We start from the raw sequence: 16,192 nt of genomic DNA on the forward strand, positions 1-16,192 counted from the left end.
TTTGTGTGCTAGTGCAGGACTGTTTAGTCTCTTTAGTTCCCATCGTTAAAGCTTTTAGATGTGTCTGAGTTGTTATTAGTAGAAAGACTGTTTTTAAAAGTTGCAACTAAATGAATTGACGAAGCCTGAGAGAGAGGTTGCTCGTTCTAATGTAGCCTGAATTTAAACCAAATGTGGATTACTGCGTGTTTCCGTCCACTGTTGTTGTGTATTGATACAAACAGCTGGTGCCACTAATTCCTCAGTCATGGGCATAATCAGATGCAATAATAGGACCAACTCAAATAAAAAAAGTGATTCAAAAATAAGGATTTCTGTGTTCCTTTCACGTGGCAGACTTACTTGCACATTAACTATACCTTTGTTTCCACTCTGGTCAAGTCTGTAGATGCTTTTTCTAGTTTCCTCTCCAAGAGCATGAAAAGCAGTTGATGACACTGTAATTGCTCCCCTACAATGTTAAAAGCAGAACAAAGTGTCTCTCTGCAGTTACTTCCTCTCAGCAAACGGACACACTGCAGTTCTTTACATGCGTACAGTTTATTAGGTTCAGTGCATATCATATTAGGGCATGGCTATGAAAAGTAAAGGGAGGTACATACAGTAAAGTACAACCAGTAGACCTACTGTACCTCCTCATTACCAGTAGACCTACTGTACCTCCTCATACTGTATAACCAGTAGATCTACCTCCTCACATAACCAGTAGATCTACAGTACCTCCTCATACTGTATAACCAGTAGACATACCTCCTCATACTGCATAACCAGTAGACCTACCTCCTCACATAACCAGTAGATCTACCTCCTCATACTGTATAACCAGTAGACCCTAAATTCTCATACTGTACAGTACAACCAGTAGACCTACTGTACCTCCTCACAACCAGTAGACCTACCTCCTCATACTGTATAACCAGTAGACCTCCCTCCTCAAAACCAGTAGACCTACAGTACCTCCTCATACTGTATAACCAGTAGACCTAAATTCTCATACTGTATTACCAGTAGACCTACCTCCTCACATAACCAGTAGACCTACCTCCTCACATAACCAGTAGACCTACCTCCTCATACTGTATAACCAGTAGACCTACCTCCTCATAACCAGTAGACCTGCCTCCTCACATAACCAGTAGACCTACCTCCTCATAACCAGTAGACCTGCCTCCTCACATAACCAGTAGACCTACCTCCTCATAACGAGTAGACCTACCTCCTCATAGTCGACAAAAAGTGGTGGTGGTTTATAAGTTAGGCTTCAGTTAGGAGTGTTAGGGATTGATCTCTTATTAACAGTCCTGATACCTGCCGCCTGTAATTTACCGGCTCCCTCTTTTATATTGAGTGCAGACTTCTATTACACTTTTTTTTCAATTGTTGTTTCCTCAGGAGGGCCAACAAATTTCTCTCCCCCAACAAATAAATCTTCCACAAAGGCTTCCAGGAAGCGTGGCTGCAGACGACCACACAAAAGCCGAGCAAATGGCCAAAGTCCAGATTCACCAGCATCCTGTCGACAGGAATGAATGGGCCCTCAGCTCAGTGCAACTTCTTAACCCCCCCGTATGCTGCCGCGACAGCAAAGTCGCTTACAACAAATCCCAAATCACCTCGGGTACGTGGGCCTCCAGGCATGCCAAGAAACTCTAAACATTTCTGAGCTGAAGCTAGTGCTCTTCTACTAGTCCCTAAAGATGAGGATGTTATCAGAGGGAGCACAGTGGGGTTGAGGAACAAGCACCTTGTATTCACACAGAATAAAATACAGACAGGTATTTCTTGTCCAGCACCACATACAGTACTTCACCAGGCTAATTGGACATCAATATACATCAGTAAGTGCATTACTGAACTATAACTGTAAACTCTGCCAATAGAAATTCAAGACAGATAAACTCTGGAATAAGGTTTGTACCGATCAAGATTAATTAGAAGGCTGCATGGGTGGTGATGTTCATGTACACAAAAATCCAGCCTGAGTAGTATTTTTTTCCAAAAGGCTTGTTGAAATTAGTTTGGGAAAGCTCAGACAGGAGGAGGAAAGCAAACCACAAAGTAAGGAAGTTGCTGAGCAGTTGCTGTAGACCTTTACTGCCCCCCACTGGTGGAGGTATATGACTCGATTGCAACCAAAGAGAAACAAACATGATACTTATAAGCCCTGGAGAATTTCTGGCCATTATATAGATATTCAATTTTTTTAGCCTTTAGTGTCATATCAAATGTGTGACTTTGGCGTAACAGAAAGTTACTGGCAACGCTCTAATACTTCGTTTGGCTGCAAGCTTCTGCACACCTGCACCACTTTCACGTATTGGCAGGTTCCCTTGGGCTGAATTAAAAAAAATCATCTCCGTCTTTCCAAACATGCTATTCACACGTGAGCAGAAAAAGTAGGGCTGTGGAACATTACACCGTCTCTGAAAACCTTTAGGCTCTACGGCGTTGTCTCCTAGCAACCAACAAAAAGGGTTGGCAGTGCAGCGAGAGGTGACATTATCCCAAACCGCTATCCAGGCATGAATCTGTATGGTGGAGTACTTGCATGTCCATGTTTTATTGAAAGGAATATGTGGCCTGAGACCAAAGGGGAGCTGTTTTTCTCTTTATGGTGTGGACGACCCGCCGCAGGGTCCGCCCCACCAAAGAAGGAACAAAGAAATGGCTCGATAATGGACCGTCGTACCAAGGAGCTGCAGGGGCTTCTCCTCAACTGTAAACAAATTTGACAAATAGCTAGAATCTAGTTTTACCTGAGCTATGTGATGGGCTGTTGTCCTCCTGAAATAGAGCATGTGATATTTTCTCATCAATATCTGGACAAAGAAAAGATGTACGTGCCCCGACGCCAGGGAACAAATATTTTTACCTGCACCAGTAGCTGAATTTATATTTCATGCCAGCTGTATTACTGTAAAGCTACAAACGAGTCTTTGCTGTAGAGATTTCATATTTCCCCTGTCCTGGAAAAGCACAGTGCAGCAATCCCTTTTTTGTTTGGTTGTGGGTTGTTTCCTCTTTATTTATTTTTTTTGCCTTGTAGAGGGGATGAGTTGGCTTGATGCTGTTTTGCACTAGGTTAAATGTGGAAACAATGCAGGGCAGTGTAGCTCAGCCGGGGGCTTTTGACTGTTACTACGCCTGCCAGCTGCCACTGGTGCCTCTAATCCTGGGCAACGACTGAAAACTAGAATCCAGTTTTATCTGTGAGTTTGGTTCCAGGGCTTCCAGAGTTCTTTGTAGAGATAAGCTCAAATACATATCACTCAGCCTCTGCAGTGCCTGCGACACGGTCTTCTGTGTCCCATCTGTCAGTTTCTAATCCACGGATCAATGCTCCAAAGCCTCAACCTTCTCCCGTTGTACAGCACGCTGGTCTCCTTGCAGACCCCGAGCCCTCGTTGGTTAGAGTGGCGCCGCTTCGGTCAGCAGGGCCTGACCTGACCCCGTGAACGCAGGCTGTTGAGGCAGATTGTAGGGGTTCTTCATTTTAAACCAGTTCACCTGGGGACGTGCTCCCTGGAAAAGCTGCCGGGACAACAATACCTCAAGGTCGCGAGGCTTTGAGTCTCCTCAACTGTTTAGCCATCACCTTGGGGACTGTCCACGAAATCCAGCAAACTCAAACACCTGCAGAATCCATTTGACATTAAAGCTGCACTGATCAATATTTTTATATCTAAAATGCATTAAATGACTAAGCAGCGCGAAAGTCATGCAGAGACAATCACTGGTTTGCCAGAAAATCACTATTCAACTCTGCAGTTGTTTTCTAACTCCCATTAGCGACTTGATTTTGTGGAAACTAGAACCCAGAAACCTTTGTTTTGGTTCACTTTCACCACTATCAATAAAAAAATCATAGCAGGCAGTTGTTAGTGGACCAAAGAGAGACAAACACAATGACTAGCAGGTGAACACAGCGGCGCGGCAAAGCATCCGTCCATCCATCGATCGATTCTTTATTTTGTTCTTGTTGTGGTTGTAGAGAAGCTGGAGCCAAGTTTTCTGTGGGCCGTGTTCACCCTGCACAGGTGCCCTGTCCTTTAAGACCCAAAAAAAGGGGTATGATGCCATGCAGACTGGACATACTGAATAATAATTTGCATATTCAGCAGTTGCAGCATGTCTTCTGTAAAGGTTACTAGCTACTGTATCCACCAGTGAAATCTGCATAGACTCCGTGTGTGTGCTCATGATTGGCAGAATGAATGAAAGGCTTTGGGCTGTGCCTGTAAAAGATAAATGAAAGATGACATCACATAGACTGAGCACATTTCCTTATATTTGATCTTCATTGTGGTCAAACAATGTGCATCCAACAGACAGTGTTTCATGAAAGAATGTTTTTGCGTCTTTTGCCGCATTGCTGCAGTTGAACGTTGACTGCATTGATGGCTGTATTATAATTCCACCCTGCACGGTGTAAATGTAATCACAGATTGAGAGTGTTTTCATCTAAACCGCCACATCTGTCCCGTAACCTCTTGGCTCTTAGCTCTCACCCATCACAGTAAAAACCCTGACACCACCGCTCGTCCCTTGTGTGGCATTTATATTTTATAACCAACCTTTCACTCCCATCCCAGCGCTAAACCTGGGGGGCTGCTCTGGTTAAAAGTCACATTACCTAGACAAACACTGTCTTTCCAGATGTCAAGAGCTCAGACAGCATGTGTGATGACTTGCATCCATGTAAATCTCGTTGCAGCACACAGGGAATGCGCTTCACAACACGCTAATTGTTGCATAGGGGCTTAAAATGTTGTAATTCGTTTTAGACTGTCAGTAAATTCGTTTGACTTTACTGGTCAGCTTCACGTTCCACTGTGGATTATTTCCATCCAAACAGATGCACAGATGTGTGTAAGTTGCCAACTGTCCTGTGGTTATGGAAACCGCTACCACCACAGCCTCCCTCCCTGGGCCCTCAGGGAGAGCGGAAGGACTGCACAAGATGTCATCAGTGCTTCTAATCAGGTTGGATGCAATTGTGAAATCTCCAGAGTGAGGGTTACTAGGGAAAGACACAAGGGGATACTGTCCCTGCAGGGGACATATGGTTGTGCTTTCAAACTCACAAACACTCCCTGTAGCACTAAATATAATATGACTTATAATTTAAGAGACCACTCTCAACGCAACACAGAGACATAATTATGAATTTAGACACAATAATTGATCAATTTAGTGTTGTGATTTTATTGCTCAGTATCTGGAAGTCAATAAATGTAGACATACATTTATCATGCCACTAGAAGCAAACATTTAAATGCTAGTGAACAGATAATTCCTGTAGTGTCTGGAATTTGAATTAATATAAAACATCTGCCTAAGTTTTAAAAAGTCTCTCTTACAACCAGAGTTAAGGTTTTCGAGGACGCCATCATTTGCCGAACATTGAGCCCAATAGCAGAAAAAACAGCAGTCTTCTTCTCTTTAAAGCCACTTACTGTTGAGCCGTATAATTAATTTGTGTTGTGCGCGGGAGATTTACTCATTGCAGCGTGCACAAATGAAGATGATCTACTCTAACCAGACTCCTACACATACCATTAATCACACTGAAATGGCAGAATGAATGCTGGAAAACAAAAACCCAACTGCTTAACTGTCGTGTGATTTTCATGCAGAAACTCATCACTCGCTACGTCTACTCACTTTTTCCCTGGTGTGTGTGTGTAATATTCCATTAGGCAAAGAAAAGGGGCTGAAGGACAGCTGGGCTCAGCCAACCTGCTGAGAGAGAAATTAAATGTACTTTCTTCACCAATCAATACCCCACTGTGTGGAGATTATAGAGGGTTGTTGGGGTTAGAAATGGAGTGTTTATCTGACATGACGTTGTCCTCAGAGCTCTCAGGGTCATCCCACACGCTGCATCTGCAAACTTTAGGTAAAAGGCTTTATAGGTTGCTAAATCAGCCTTTATCTCATGTCTGTGGGTGACCTACACTGAGCGCAGGAGAGGGTTTGTTCACAAGCTTATTACCTGCTTTTATACCCAAACAAGCAATAAATAGTTATAGCTTTTGCCTTCTCTCACAAAGGTTCTATCACAATCTATTTACCCTCGGTGGCTGATATGGCTGAGGCTGGGACTGAAAAGTGATAATGCACCACAACCTTTGTGCGACATTGCAGATCATCCGAACGCCCTGTCTGTGACAACGCAAGGGCGTAAACACGTGTACTCCAGCAGAAGCCCAGAGAAAGCTGCACCCGCAGGAGATTCAAATGCAAAAGGACAAGTGCCCATGTTCACTTGTCGGCCAATGGCAAACATGCTGACCAGTAGCATTTCCCCCCCGTGAGGGGCACAAGAGCAAAATAATCACTGCACAAACTTTCACCTGAGTTCAATAGGTTTATCCTCCTGTTTCATCTATTTTAGATCTTTAGATTAATTTGCAATTTGAGTGCAGACCGGCCCACAATGGAAAACAAAACAAACAAAAAAACTGTCATTTAAAACGTCAGATTACATTTTCATTGCGAACATGACGCCACGGCTCTGCCATCCGGCTTCACTTGTGTCGTGCGTGTTTGGAGCCGTTCATTCGAGTAGCATGTCACAGCCACCGAGTTGGGCTCCAGGCTGGACACGGCACAAATAACCTGGACGGATCAGAGCCACAGATAGTGGAGAGAGCAAAGGCAAAGCCTGTGGTGCTATGTGAATAACATTATCAGCCTGCTGTGCGTGAGATATTCATGTTTTCACATAAATATGCAGTGGGCTGAATAGTAAAACACAATCATTTAGCCTGAGTCTTCTGTAATGGTAACTTTCTCCATTGAGCTATTTGGTATGATTTGCTTTACAAATTTTTAATGCAGAATGATTCTCCTGTGAGTTTGATGGTTCAATACTTTACAGTTATTGCTGCTGTATCTGCTTTGTGTAAATATGCAGCCTTTTTTCTGGCTGACTGTTACTGTGGGGGTGTACACGTTGGTGCTGAGTGGGAGCAGGGGCACAGCTGGGGTCTCGGCTTTCTCTCTGAACTGCATCTTCAAGCCTTTTTACAGCTCATTGTAAAACCTACACTTATCAGCTCTCAAGTTCTGCTTCCTTCTACAGTAAATCTATTTGAATGTGTTCCTTTCGTGTTCCCTGTCTTCCATTGCTGTTGTCAGGTGGGCTTTGTTCTCCTCATACATGTAGTTAACTGTGTCACCCGTTCAGAATGATCACACATGCCAACGAAACACATGCACTTTTAACATTTGACAGGTGCATTAAGAGAAATAATGGTCCTGCCAAACGCATTTCGAGCTGCGGATCATTTTCATTTTGGTTAGTAAACATCACCCATCATTTGGGGCTGTCAAGAAAAGGCAATGATGCAGATTAAGACTGAGCTATGTGCTGTGGTTAAGGCTGTTATTGTATACTACAGCTACTGTGAATAACAAAGGGAGCTCGACGGTGTCTCTCTGCTGCCCCCTGTAGCAGCTGCACTCCACGGGTTATGACTACTCTAACAGTTAATGAGTTCTAAAAATGGCACCGTTTGTAAGAATAAGCTTTAAAGTGACAGCAGATGCCGATAGATCTTCATTGTGCAGAACACGAAGGTCATACTGGCTTTTAGACTGTAGCTCATGGTAAAGTGTAATTGTACGTTTTAAATGAAATATCCGTATACTGTATGTCACCCTGATGCTTGTTGATTAAACATGGAGAAGGCGAGATATGAATTCTCTTATTCTTGCAGACTAAATATAAAAATCATGTAGTGTCACTTAAATTGAAATTGTAGTATTACTAAATGTTAATAGAATGTTCTTTTTTGTAATAGTTTAAATTCCATGCTGTGCTGTTTTTAGCATTATCTGTGCTCTTTTTGGTTTCACATTGGCTTTTATTCTGTATTGGGCTAAGTACATTATGAGCTTTTATGCAGGTCTACAGGACCATCTGGTGGTAATTGACAGAACTACAACAGCATTTGCTTCAGACGATGCATTAAGCTGTGGTTGAACAGTAACTTGAAGTGCTTTTATTAGCACAGTATAACAACATCCTCAACCAGCCGAGGCAGATGGCCGCTCGCCCAAGGTGGGAGTTGGTTTTGTACATATTGTTACATTGTGTAAGGGCCTTGATGACTCCTATCATGTGCTGCATTTGGTTTCTATTATCTGTCTCCTGTACTTTAGCACAGTTATGTCTGTAAGTCGGTGTTTTACCATATGAGTTGCTGCAGTGTTTACTGTAAGTTATACACATGTTCCTTCCAAGCAGCCCCATGCTGTCCTGCTTCTGGCTCTGCCCACAGCTGTTGATCCTGTCACCCAGGAGCGTTCTTCAGGCACGCTCAAATTTGTCACAGCCTCAGACCGGTTTAGTAACAAACCTAGGGATAGAACCAGAACGTACCTTGACTGCTTGTGTTATTGCTCTGTCTAATTTTCTATCACTTTATTTATTTTAATTTAATGGTAAAGATTTTAGGTGGTGTTGTTTTTCTGCAGTGCTGAGCACTGGTTCAGCGCCACCTAATTAAAGTGTCCACTTTTCATGATCACCCCCAGGCACATTGCACAGAGAGGTGACAGAAATTAATTTTCTGAGGAAAAGAGGTTGAACTTTGTCCAAAATTTCAGACTTAACGAGTAACTTAACCAACTGTTTAACACAGATTCTAGACCATTTTAATCTTATTAGCCCACTTTTTTTGCTCAGTGAAAAGACCCAACCTTTCAAATAGTAGGATGTTGAGTATTCATGTCTGAAATGATGCATCTACCGGTAGTTCAACTAAAAATATCTACAAAGATCCCACGTTTTCCCTCTCAGACTAAAGGGAGTTAGGCTGCTGTCCATGGTGCTGAACCTCCTTTCCTAACTTTGGATGGGTGGGCTTCCACGGCTGATCGTATTTTTAGAGAACCTGGAGAAACAGTGGCAATAATGTTATTATGAAATGAATGTTGACCTGAGAAACTATGTGGCCCTCTGACGTCTATTCTCCATGCAATGTCAGACTCAATTATCACCAAGTACCTGGAACTGTCCTCCACTTTCTCATTTGCATACAAATGAAAACCCTCCGTGACCAGAAATGGTGTTTCAAGGTCCGACAAATACCAATAGGTTGCAGGGCTGCTTGTACCGGCCGTTGCACCCCTGAGGAAATGGGCCCAAATGTTTCAATGACATTAGAAACATTATTAATGAAAATAATGATCTTTTTATTGTGACTATGAGAAACCTTGTTCTTCTACGTGGGGAAAATTCAGCACACATTGTCATTGCCTCAAATAGATTCAGTATTAACTTAACCTTGATTTTTTGCACAAGTCTTTCTTTTAAATTAGATTTAAATTGACCTACCTATTTACAATCGTGAGCCAAAAAGTGACCAAGTACAAACATGTTTCTAGAATGTTTTGTAAAATCACAAATTGAAACTAGAAATCTCAGTGTGTTGGATTACACTTGTGTGGTCAGACGTTCTTTCTAAAGCTGACTTCCTTCGAAATCATAGTGATCCAGGGATAGTGGACCAATATTAATGGATTTTGGAACAATTTAGACAGTTTCTTAAATTGATGATACAGCCAGAGTTTTCAGTGAATTTGGTCTTTGCTCTGGGATGTGACCAAGAACAGTAATTCTAACAAAGCTGCAGAACATCCAGAGGAAGGATGGGAGAACCAGCTGGGAGTATAACTACCTCTGCAGCATTGGGGGCAGCGGGTGGTCAGAATGAAGGACAGCATTTCCACCAAACAAGGATTGAAAACCTGCCCCACAGTGTAGACTGGGCCAGTGGTCCAACATTCAGCACAGAGGTCCTTTTTAAGCCTGGACTTAATGTTTTAGTACTGGTAATTTTAAAGAACTCTAAAAATAGTTTGGACCAATCCAACGCAATGTGATCATTTTGTATAAATTTAAAGCCAAATAGCAAGCAGCAAGCTGCTTTCTGGCTGAGGCCTAACTGCCAGACATTGGTGGATGCTTGTTGAAACACATTTGCCTTTTGAATCTGAGAAAACCCTTGAAAACATATCCTAGCAGATAATATCACTGATTATTTCTGAAGCAAGGTTCATGATAAGAATCTAAATGATCCCCACCGCAGTGACGCACTGAGGGTGGAAGTGTAACAATGCTGATAATGGTACTGAAACTTGATGATGGCAAAACCGGTTGAACAGATTAGGAAGTTACCAAGCCCCAATGAGCTGCCTGAACCGCAGCTGTAATATATTTCACAAGCTGTACATGGTATATTTTATTGTCTTTCAACTTTGTGTGTCACATGACCTTTTTGGTCCAATCACAGCTGAGTGATGACACCTGTAGTAAACGTTTAAAAGCCTGTTAGCTTAGGGTGTATTGTAACTCAGACTACAGACCCCATGGCAGTTTATAATAATCTATTCCTGAGGGTTTAGGGACAACATCCGTGTTATAGACAGAGGGCTTTGAGATTTGGTAATTAGAGATTGGATGAGGATTTTTTGATCTTTTAACTGAAATGTTCGTAGTTCAATAAATGGACATCTCAAAGTCCCATCACAGTTTAACTTAATCAAATATATTGTTTTATTCACCAGAAATATTCATTTCATGATAGAGATTTTAAACTATAATTACAATAATTTCCTTAATATTGTATTTAATAGACCTTGAATTGTTATACATGCAACTATGCTTAGCATAGTTTAGCTTCTTTTTTTAATTTAATTGCATTTCATTACAAGTAATATCAGTTTGGAGATACTTAAAAAGACTGAGGTTCAAAGTTTTTGTACAGAAATATTAGTCATTTATTTATTCCCTCATTACACAGCAAATAGCAGCCAGAAGAATGTTCAGAAAAATAAAACTTCAACACGTTCTTGTTCTGAGGAAGCAAAAACTCATTTAATATACTATTGAGGCGTTAAACCATCAAAATTAACCCCGTCGCTGTGTTTTCGTGGGGTGAACGTGTCTGTTGTGAGCGAGCGTGCATGTTTTCCGGGAAAGCCGTGATGCCATATTGAAAGGGTCCACGCTTGGCTGGACTGCCTTTAAGGAAGCCCGTCCGCCCGCCCGGCAGTCGGAGCGCAGGGGACTCGACGCTCGGAGCTCCAGGCGGTGTCGGTGCGAGCGCGAGCCGGTGACGGGCGCCGAAATATCGCCGCGACGTCTCGAGCCGAGGCAGCGATGAGCCTTTTCGCCGTAGCGCTCGGTGCGGCGCCGTTTTCAGGTAGGTGGATGTTCTTCGGCGGGGCCGTTTCGTGCGCGGATCCGCGCGGCCGCGGCTCCATACAAAGGCTTTCTCTGCCGGAGAAAATGCCGGGGCTGCAGCAGCCGCAGGCCCGCCTGTGTCTTTCAGGTCACCGACGAGCCGCGCGTATCCCTCCGAGGGTTTTACCGCCTCCTCTCGTGCCCCCCTCAAAATAAATGTAGCCCCAATCTTCCATACATCGCCTTAGCCGACATTCTACCCGCGTTCGGCCGCGTTGGCGACCGTCTGGCGGGGGTTTTGACAGCCACGGCCGGTGCCAAGAAACATGGTTGCTCTGCGGAGTCTCCTACCGCCGCACGCCGGGCGCGGGTGCAGTCCGCGCCGCTAGAGGCTTGCAGGAACAGTCGGGGTCCCTCCGCTGCAGCCGGGAGACCGTCCGCGGAGGGAAAATACTCGACGCGGCGCGTTTTGCCTTTATATGTCATAAACCGCCACGTTTTGGCGTCGGCGTGTCGACAGAAAGTTTCTTTGTGCGGGATATGTCAAAGTATAAAGTTGGCGTAAGTTACGCCGCGTTACGCTACGTTGTTTCCTCCGCTCGCGAGCCTCGCAGTGTTTATTCCGGGCTGCGTCCGCGGGGGGTCCGTCCACGTTTCGCCTGCTTATTAGCGCATTTCGCCCGCATTCGCGCTAACTAATTGCTAGACGCGGTCATGGTTTTGGGGATAATGGTGTTGGTGGTCGTTCCCCGCGCGGGGCTGAGCTCGGCGGGGCTTCGGGGGCAGATAGGCCGGCGGAGGCTCTGGCGCAGCGACCTGCTCCAACGTTAAAACCTACCTCTCACTTGCTCATTGAAGCGCGCTGATTGCTAATCTAATAATTACAATAAATGTTTGCATACGCGTGCTGCCATTTTGCAGTATCTTCATATTTTATTGCAAAATAAAAACAGCCTGCTGATGTTCATATGTGAAGTGAAAAAGCACAATAGCAGGATGTGCTTAGTAAAGCGGATTAAACACAAGCTAATACACAGTATTAAGTGTTATCATCCAAATGTATCAAAAGAAAACATACACGTGCTGCATAAAAATCACCTCAGTACCTGAGCACACTCCCTTTAAAAGCAGCTAGTAGTTTTTAAAAGTTGTTGGAATAAACCTCAAAAGCCCCAAAGGCACAATTAGTACCCGGGCAGGCTTGACATTGCCCTGGGGCCCTGGAACTACAGGGACCCTAGAGGCCCTGGGTTTGCCGTGTGGCAATTACTTAGCAAATTTGGTCAACGTCAGATTTGTTGGTGAATATAAAGTTTCTAAAATCGTGGCTTGAATTAAATAACTGGAATGCTTATAGAGGAGTGTGAGATACTTTGTTGCCTAGTGCAAAAGCAAAAAAAATGTCCTTTTCACCAGCTTGAAGCCACTTTAGAGCCGATTTGGGTCCTGGGGCCAAAGTGGCCACGGGCGGCCCTGCTACTGCTGCCAATGGCTGGAGGTCCTGTCAATATTTGCCATAATTTGACAGCTATAATGAAGTTAGTTTTGCACTCTGTTGTCTGTACTGTGACTCAATGTTAACAAGCTTACCACATTTGTGCAGTTCTAGTTTGTCATTCAGGTTAATATACATTCATGACTCTGTTTGTTTTCTTCTCAGATTGGACAATGTGATCGTGGTCCACTCCAATGATCAAGGACTTCATCCTACTTCACTAGAATGTACTTGATGAATGTACCTCCTGTTGCAGCGACGCAAACAGAATGGAGAACGTGTGGCCCACCTGGAGGCTATAGCCTTCAATGCTTCAATGACTCTGACACCGAGCTGTCCACTGCAGGCACACCTATCTCAGATAAGGTCCAGATGATCATAGAGAGCCTAAGGAGCACCCAGTCCTCACTTGACATGGGCGACAAGATCGAGGGGAATATGCTATCGGGACAGGAAGGTCATCCCCAAGTCTGCAGAGTGGCAATGGGTTCTTATGTGGGAGCCAAGTCCAAAACGAAAGTTTCCATTGAAAATCAACAGGCAGCTGTTTCCTCCCCCATCAGCCATGGGAGCAGTGACTCGGACAGTGACGACTCTGTGGACAGAGGAATCGAGGAGGCAATACGGGAATACCTGAAGGAAAAAGATGATCACAAGCGCAAGGCAGAACCATGTTCCCATTTTCTCCAGTCTTCTAAAATTCCCCGAAAAAGCTCCCCTGTTCCTGAGGTCTCGAATAAGGCCTCGAATAAGGCCACTGAGGCATTTTTGATTACAAGCAGTCAGTTTCTCAAAAGTGTCAAAGTCGAGGCCGTCGCCGTACCAGCTGGTATACCTATAAAAAAGTATATCAAAAACAAGGTCTCCCTGGATGACAACATTGCTAGAAAAATGGATTGTGCTAGAAGTACCGCAACCAAAAGTTTGTCAAAAGAGCCAGCAAAGAGCCCGTCCAAATCATTCAGCCAGTTGAACAAAATGAAATGCCCTGTCTCTGCTAAAGTGGAGGAAGACTCCAACGATTCCAGCAGCGATGACGGCATTGAGGAGGCTATTCAAAGATACCAGCTGGAGAAAAGGGTGCAGGAGAACAGGGGGGATTTCAACCCGCATGAATTCAAAGAGGACTCTGACTCCACTAGTGATGATGGGATCGAAGAAGCTATTAGATGCTACCAGCTCGAGCAACTCAAAGAAAAGACTGCCCTGAAGCCATTTTTTCATAAGCAGAAGCCCTTCAGCAAGTCATTAGTGCATGCTGTTGGTACAAGCACAGAAAACCTGATGAAACGCAAACTGAAGAAGAAAAAGGCCAGGACAGACCAAGAAATAAAGCGTGCCCCTCGTTCACCTGTTTTCATGGACAAGAACATATGTTCAGCAGGAAATGGACTGCTTTCATTGAAATTAGACAGTTTTAAGGAGCAATCTACCCCTACTCCACCAAAGATCAATACAACTGCTGAGCTCATGTGTGCTGAGGCAATACTGGACATTTCAAAAACCGTTATGCCCGCAGCCTTCCATCATGATGTTGGCCTTAGCGGCTGTGTCCCTGAATCTTTCATGCAGGCGTCACCTCCTCTTCACTGCCAGGATGGAGAAAGCGATGACAGTTCCATTGATAGCGAAGATGGGATTGAGCAAGAAATCAGGAAGTTTCTTGAGCAGAAGGCCCAAATGCACAACCAGCCTCCCATCTCTGCGGTGACTCCAGAAAGGCCACGTGGAAATGAACCCGAGAAGGTGAAAGCGAAACAAGTTGCAGCTCAAAAGAAACGTCAAAGACTGTCGTTGTCACAGAGAAGAAGGCTCAAGCAGGAAAACGGCGGTGTTTCCGACGTGTTACATGTGGACAACAGCGTTAAGGAAACTATCCCCAGACATTTTCCGAGGCAAAGAAAGGATTCTAGCCAGGTGGCGTTTTCCCAGAGGAACCCAACACATCCAATAGTTGGATTACGCAAGACCGAGCAAAGTGGAGACAAAAGCAGCTCGCTTGACAGTGATGAGGACCTGGACACCGCCATAAGAGACCTGCTCAAAACAAAAAAGAAGTCAAAGAAAAAGGTGAAGGACTTGAAACGCAAATCAAAGAAGTGCCTAAAAGAAGAACCACTTGTAAAAAATGTTTTACAAACCAAAAAGTTGAAGCTTGATCCTGTGCCCAAAAGTAGTGCTTTGAAAAAAACAGACAAATGCCATGATGACATAAAAGACAAATCTGCTGGGATGAGTTGGGGAAATGTTTGCCACAGTAAACAAGCTGATGAGAATAAAGTGCACGGGGATGAAACCGCGATGGCGAAAGAGGGCGAGGATCAAGAAACCGTGCTGCTGCACAAGGATCGGCCTGCTCCTCACACGCAGGATGACAGCAGCTCAGTAGACAGTGACGACAGCATTGAGCAAGAGATCCGAAGGTTTCTGGCTGAAAAGGCCAAAGTTTCCTCCGAAGAGAGGAGTAAAGATGAAGACGCGTTGAGAAACGGCACCGTCGAGGTTTGCACCCCGCTCCAGGAGGAAGGGCTTAAAAAGGAAAATCAGCTGGCTGAAATTCCAAGAGAAAGTAGCAACACTCCCCTCTCTGGAAAAGCTCCTCTGATGAGTCATTCTCAAGATCGACCGCTGCATTCGGCACAGAATTACCCAGACACTTCTAGCGCCGGGGCACAGTCGCCTCCTGCTTCCATCCAGTCCTGCAGTCCCGTTGTTTTGGAGCCAGCCGACGGCGCGGGGGCCGCTAGAACCGACCAGCGGAGGCCTAGCCCTGGGAAGAGTGATGTCCCCCACGCCACCCCCCACACGGAAAGAGTTCAACCAGTTTGCAGTCCCAATATTTCTCATTCTCGCTCCGAGTCGATCAAGTGGCGGCAGAGCCTGGGACTCCCCATTACTGACACCAAGACTCTCAGTCGGACTCCTTTCCACATCACCTCGTCTAAAATAAGCGAGACTGCGTTAGCAAATCCACTGTGTCAAAGCAGGGGCGTCAACCTCAAGTCGCAGGCCCCAGCCTCTGCCTGGTCATCTGCAAGGACTGGCAGATCGCCGCTCCCCCGCCCCACAGAGACGGCCGCTGTAAATACACCGTTCAGATCCTCTGTGTTGAATTTAGCTACTGCCAGGCACCCGAGGACGGCCTTTGTACAGAGCCTGCTGCCCGGCCACAGTTCCCAGGGCCCCGCTGGAGCAGAGCGGGCGAGCATGGTGCATATACCCAAGGACAAGAGTGTGTTTGTAGAGTTGGAATCGAATAGGACCAACCATGTCCAGGTTCGGAGCAGGGAAAGGAAGGAAGGAAAGGAGAGAGCGGACTTGTCAAGTGAGAAAAAAGAAGTAGGGAGCTTGAGGAAGAATGATAAAGAAGTGCATCTAGAAAGAACAGACGAGTTTGTAGATGAGGCAGAGTGTGAGTCAGGCAACAGGAGAAATCCAGAGACAAAGCAGGGCTTTTCCACATTGTAAGTATTTCCTTTGGTCACTATGTCCCATAGCAA

At 44.8% G+C, this 16,192-nt stretch overlaps 1 protein-coding gene across 8 annotated transcripts in view; it reads left to right on the plus strand.

The window, feature by feature from the left end:
* Positions 1–16,192, plus strand: part of ppp1r26 (protein phosphatase 1, regulatory subunit 26) — a 62,809-nt gene that overhangs the window by 44,032 nt on the left and 2,585 nt on the right. For 7 of the 8 annotated variants that reach the window (XM_029168738.3, XM_029168737.3, XM_029168740.3 and 4 more), the window contains one exon: positions 12,858–16,156. In XM_029168738.3, the coding sequence (XP_029024571.1) occupies positions 12,918–16,156 (3,239 nt within the window). In that variant the 5' untranslated portion in view covers positions 12,858–12,917. Of the gene's footprint in view, positions 1–10,696; positions 11,217–12,857; positions 16,157–16,192 lie in introns of those variants that run through there. The other variant, XM_029168736.3, reaches the window with a different exon arrangement.

The sequence above is a fragment of the Betta splendens genome, chromosome 12 (genome assembly GCF_900634795.4).
Source record: "Betta splendens chromosome 12, fBetSpl5.4, whole genome shotgun sequence".
Classification (NCBI taxonomy): Eukaryota; Metazoa; Chordata; class Actinopteri; order Anabantiformes; family Osphronemidae; genus Betta; species Betta splendens.